This window comes from Notolepis coatsorum, assembly GCF_963971535.1.
Source record: "Notolepis coatsorum genome assembly, chromosome: 18".
Taxonomy (NCBI): Eukaryota; Metazoa; Chordata; class Actinopteri; order Aulopiformes; family Paralepididae; genus Notolepis; species Notolepis coatsorum.
Genome location: NC_140182.1, coordinates 13,453,417 through 13,459,176, shown reverse-complemented (window position 1 = coordinate 13,459,176; position 5,760 = coordinate 13,453,417). Strand labels below are relative to the sequence as shown.

General features: G+C 44.8%; 1 protein-coding gene across 1 annotated transcript; it reads right to left on the bottom strand.

Annotated features, from left to right (window-relative positions):
• Positions 1-268: 268 nt before the first annotated feature.
• Positions 269-5,321, bottom strand: LOC311244629 (serine/threonine-protein kinase pim-3-like). The gene is made up of 6 exons (XM_084334236.1): positions 4,924-5,321; positions 4,474-4,586; positions 4,087-4,137; positions 3,560-3,962; positions 2,307-2,483; positions 269-2,191 (listed from the first exon to the last, which is right to left on the bottom strand). Exons 1-6 carry the CDS (start codon positions 5,012-5,014, stop codon positions 2,001-2,003), a joined length of 1,026 nt encoding a protein of 341 aa, XP_084190362.1. The 5' UTR covers positions 5,015-5,321; the 3' UTR covers positions 269-2,000.
• Positions 5,322-5,760: the final 439 nt, after the last annotated feature.

The following is a 5,760-nucleotide window of genomic DNA, read 5'->3' as shown; positions in this document are numbered from 1 at the left end:
GCACAGGTCCACTAGACTAGAATCACTTACCATCAATGCTATTCTTGGAATCTTGTGACTCAGATGTTAGTCAGTTGTAGTCAAGGCTCCACAGCTAGATATTACGGTCACAATATTGTGTTCAGGATGTGGCAATAAGAGGTGTAGCTTGAGGGTATACTCTTCAATAACAACAACCAGGAACGATGTTGTGGTTTGAATTACCCCGGGGCAGACGTCACACAAAAATGCATTTCATTAAATGAAGACCTCACACGGAATATAATTTATATACAAAAAGTTTATTTGAAATTTTGGTATGAAAAATAGTCTCCCCATCATGATTTCACACTTGACACAAGAAAACAAGTACTCACATTTCAGCCACAGTTGAAGCCATTAAATAAATCTGTTTAGAATTTAGTAGCCAACCATTTAACTTACAGCATTTTCCAACATCCATGTGGTGTACTTGCATGAAATTCATTTGAACCATCACGAGTGAATAGAGACCTTTCACGGAATGTTTAGAATGACCATCTGTCCTCCATGTTGGAAGAGACAACGGTGGTGTTGTTGATATAAATATGAGAAATATCAATGTAATGAATCTGTGTCTTATTATTGGATCTTGTAAACAAGTCACAGTGAAACTGTAATAATCACACTTTTCCAATGTTTTATACTCTACCACTGCACGGAAATTAGGCGTTTACTTTCGATATTGGTTACCAATGTTTACAGGCAGCCATGTGGGAATAAAGAGAACTACATAAACACTCTGTGCCAGGCCTCTATTGACTTCACTTACTTATTTCCCCCAAGTAGACACAGATTTGTTTGAATTGACAACAGGTAATCGGTTTAGTTAATGATTTAATGAGATTAGAGGAATGAAAAAAAAAAAAGGCCATGAAGAATTTTAACTATATGGGGATCTCCTTATCTTGATAGAAAATAAATAAATAATAAATAAGCCACAGATTGTGGAATGTCTAGTACAAATAAATAATATACATGGGAGAATGTACATAAATATACAAATATTAATAATCAAAAAAAAAAAAGAGTAATATATAAAATACAATTAGACCATGAATATTGCATTGATTGTGCAAGTCCCAGCCTACACACGATTGGGACTGTGGGGTTTCAGCGAAGATGGACTCGAGAAACGCAAACAGGGTTGTGTGTGTGTGTGTGTCTAACCCTTTATAAGCCATTCAGAGGAAGGGAGGGGGAGAGAGATGAGATACAGATACACCGAGAGGAGATGAAGAGAGGGGAAGGGAGAGAGAGAGTGAGTGAGAGAGTGAGAGAGACAGAGCGGTTTTGATGCTTTCAGTACACATTCAGAGAAGCTGATAAGGAACCCATTTCCAATACAGCTGTGTGCAGGCATTTCCAGTGAGAGCAGCAGAAAGAGAGAGAGAGAGAGAGAGAGAGAGAGATATGCAAGTGTGAGTTGACTGTGCGTTTCAAGTATTCCACCATGTCAGTAGGCGGGGTCCTTTGCCATACAAACCCCCGGGCGCTGCCTTAGGGTAGGCTCTTGGTGAGAGGGGCACGTGGGGGTGGGGTGGGGGCGGGGCGCGGGATTGGGGCTCCACCATTGTTTGCCTTTTTTTTTCAAATTGGCCAACGACAGGTTTAACATGACACGGTCAAAAGCAGCTTCCAAACAAGGCACTCCAAATCAATTGAAAATACAAAATAAAAAGTTGTTCAAAGCTCTATAAGAGCTGCTCGAGGATCTGAACAGAAGGGGGGCTTGCAGAGAACACGAACCAGCCCAAAAATTCTAAAATAAAATGTTAAATAATGCCACCAGACCACCCAAATAACAAGTTCCTCAACGAGAAAAAAAAAAACTCTTCCTCGAAAATAACTACAACAGAGTTAAGAGGAAAACCTATAGTTGCCAACAACGATAGTCAAAAAGTACTGTGGTCCCCCCCAAGACTGAGGCGGGACCGGGGAGCCACGAATGTCCACCCTATACACAGGGTCCCGTCGGCCGATCATAGGCTCTCTTTGCTAGAGTTCGTACTGGACGAAGAGTCGGCGCTGATGGCGCGTAACGTGATGTCCCCGCCCTCCATCTTTGAGTCCTTGGTCGTCGTCCGCACCCACGGATGCTCGAAGATCTGCTCCAGCGTCGGCCGGTCGGAGGGTCGCGGGCACAGGCACCACTTGATGAGCTGCTGGCACTCTGCGTGGAGGGAAGAGGAACGGTCAGAGAGAGAAATCCTCAAAGCGTAGGCTCCCAGACGGGTAGGGAGGGGGGGGGGAGGAGGGGGCAATTATTGACTAATTGTGGCACTCACCGTTGGAGATTTTCCTTCTGAAGAACAGGCGTCCTCTGAGGATCTCTTCGTCTTGTTCGAAGGGGATGTCTCCGCACACCATGTCGTACAGGAGGACGCCTAGTGACCACACCGTGGCTGACCGGCCGTGGTACCTGTGGAAGCGGATCCACTCGGGCGGACTGTACACTCTGGTGCCTGTGATGGGGGAGAGAGGAAGAACGACGTGCAATGAGTGAATACATACTTAAACTATTAAAGCGAAAAGAAGGAAAAAAAACGGGATGAAAATGTTGTATTTTAATAGAGATTTGTGTAACATGACTATCTTTGGTTATGAACCACACACTGCGACAAAGCAGTCCCGACGAGTCAGCTGACCGCTGAAGGGAGAAAAAAAAACACCAGTCTGTCTCCCGCCCTTCCCCCCCTCCCCTCCTCTTGTCTGCCTCGTGCGTGAGTCTGGCTGCGGAGCCAAAATAAAAGTGGCTAGAAAATACTGACGGAGGGAAGACCAACAACTGCGCCCATTACACTACTAATTTCGAGTCATTGTGTGTGCACGGTGTTTTGTTTCTCTAATAAACAGCCCCCCGAAACTTCCTTTGCCATAACAACAAAGCTCTTTGCATTACATTAGGAGGCGTGACCCCTCCCTCCTTCTTCCCGCTCCCCTCCCCTCCCCAAGGGCACGAGGCACTTGGATACCAAACAAACACAGGAGGAATGCGTGTGATGATGATGGCGATGGGAGGCCGTCACGTGTCACGTGCCGCGCGCCCAAGACTCAGGTTTCACAACAAACATGTGACGTGGCACGGTGGGGGCAGCGACGGTTGGAAAAAAAAACAATCGACCGAGGACGAGGTGACAAAGTTCACATATTCATCTAAATTGCTATTCCAACGCGGCGTCAAACGTAACATTGAAAGGTTGATCGTTTTATTAAAACCACTACGCATTTGACCTAATTACACGGTCACAGACTATCAGCCAAGTGTGGTCGTGATGACATTGTTTATTAATTTACGGGGCTCGTGATGAAGGGGGATGCCCCGGTTATTATGGGGAGTGGGGACGCTGCGTCACAGGCCTTTCCCTTTAATATGAAAAACGTGGCCATGATGATGATCAGTGATAACTTTTAGAAAGCATAACAGGCCTATTATATACATTTTACATGTGACCGAACTGTCGTAATCACCAAAATGCCCTGAATTATTAACATTCGAGACATAAAAATGACGAAAAACATAATTAATAATGACACATACCGTCGAAATCCGTGTAGACGGTGTCCTTGAGGATGGCCCCGGAGCCGAAGTCGATGAGCTTGAGGTCCCCGGAGCGCAGGTCCACCAGCAGGTTCTCGTCCTTGATGTCGCGGTGCACGACGCCGCAGTGGTAGCAGTGCTGCACGGCGTCCAGCACCTGGCGCAGGAAGCCCCGCGCAGTGTCCTCGTCCAGGGCGCCCTTCTCGGTGATGTAGTCGAACAGGTCCTTCACCGTCTCCGGCCGCTCCATCACGATGAGCCAGCCGCCGCCGCCGCCGTCTGCGCCGCCCGGTCGCTCATACCAGTCGATCAGCTTGATGACGCCCCGGAACGCGGTGCCGCCGGTGCCCGACGCCATCACCTTCTTCAACAGCACGATCTCCAGAGGCACCACCGCGCCGTTCTGGAAGAAACAATAACAATAACACAGTCACATTGCTGCCCCATAATAATAATAAACACAAAAGAAGGTTAAAAATGCCCCAAAACGGTTAATATTTCGTTAACATTGTGCGCAAATATCTCACCAGAGTGCCCCATTCGGTGACTCTTTCCTTTGAAACGTGTTTCACAGCCACCTGGAATACAGAGAGAATACAAAGTTTTAATTGATTATTATCCTTACTTGTCTAATTGTTATGATTGTATATGCTGTGTGATTTCATATGCCTTTTTTGGTTGCTTAACTCGTATATATATATATATATATATATATATATATATATATATATATAATGTATTTATTTAGTTGCCTCGAGTCTAAATAAAAGGTTTGAAATGAAATGAAAGAGGCCTTATTATTAATAATGAGAACAACAGTGAGAATCATCATGGTGATATCTGCCACATGTGTGTGTGTGTGTGTGCGGGATCAAAACAAAGCAAAACGGCGCGACATGCTGCTCCCGTCTTACCGGCAGACCGTCTGAGATGCGGCTCCCGGCGTAGACGGTGCCGAACCCGCCGCTCCCGAGCACGGAGCCCACATGGTAAACCTTCTCGAATGATTCTTTAAGATCCGTCTTGGCTGTGAAATAAAGAGAATACATGTTTACTTTACTATACAAACCACGATCAGTCACTACTACTAACGCAGAGACCCAGAATGCGCACTGGCACACGGCTTTCAAAATGGCCCCAGATTTAAGGTCATACCCCGCTGACAACCTTTTGACTATAATAACTGGCAAAAGCAGATTTAAATGAAGAAAATATTACTTGTGCGGCCAAACAACATAAAGCAAGACACACATCCACCTTGTTATTCATGCGATGTTAATATCTAGTCTAAATTGTGGCGACACCCGGGGTAACACTAATTATTATTATTATTATAGTAAATCCAAATGGGGGAAATCCCTTACCTTGCTGCTGCTGAAGCTGTATTTTCACCGGCAAATCCATGCTGGATGTGCTGCAAATGTGAGAAAATGAGCCAAATTTGGAAAGCAACATATTGCTTAGTATCCCAAAAAATGTTATTCCTTGTTGTGACGCGCGTCAGCAAATTATAGTCCAATTACGCACGAAGGCACCTTCCAAACACCAAGGTTAAAAAAGGCAAATCCGTCAATGCTTTTTTTTTACAGCCAGAAAAAAAAGGTAGAAAAGTTGTTGTGTCCGGTAATCACAAAATCTTCCAAAAGGTTGATCTTGATTTCACACCAAAAATCCATAAAGATAGTCCTTTTACGCACACGGATGATATGTGCGTAAAGCACGAACTGTCAAATGCAAGGTAAACCACCGCTCCTCGCGTAGTCGTCGGTAATCTCTGAGAGTGCGGAGGTCGAGACTACTCTTTAAAGCCAATATTGTGAGTCTCGCAGGGTGTAGATCCCTCCGCCCCGCCCTTTTCCCCAGATGAAGGAAAAAGCCTTTAATTATTCAACGCGTCGAGACCAAAGACGTTAACAAATCCTATACATATTTGGTGAATTGTTACTTGTTAGCTCGAAATATAATCGACAAATATGTCCCAAAACAGAGGGACTATTTTCACGTAGTAGATCATGCCCAATGATTTCAACTGTAACCCACTTACTTGGCAGTGCTTCGTTTCATTAGCGAAATGGAGGTCCTATTTAGCCAATCCTCCTCCTACTACATGTGCAGACATTGCAATATTTTGTGGACCAGTTTGAGATTTTTTTTAGACCGACCATATAGAACAAATGGTTTGATCGTTAAACACTTAAATA

Excerpts from the sequence above, each read along its gene's own strand:
- LOC311244629 (XM_084334236.1), bottom strand. The coding sequence starts at position 5,014 with ATGTTGCTTTCCAAATTTGGCTCATTTTCTCACATTTGCAGCACATCC. Across the intron at positions 4,587-4,923 it reads ACAGCTTCAGCAGCAGCAAG|CCAAGACGGATCTTAAAGAA; the intron begins GTAAGGGATTTC and ends TTTATTTCACAG. Across the intron at positions 4,138-4,473 it reads GCATCTCAGACGGTCTGCCG|GTGGCTGTGAAACACGTTTC; the intron begins GTAAGACGGGAG and ends TCTGTATTCCAG.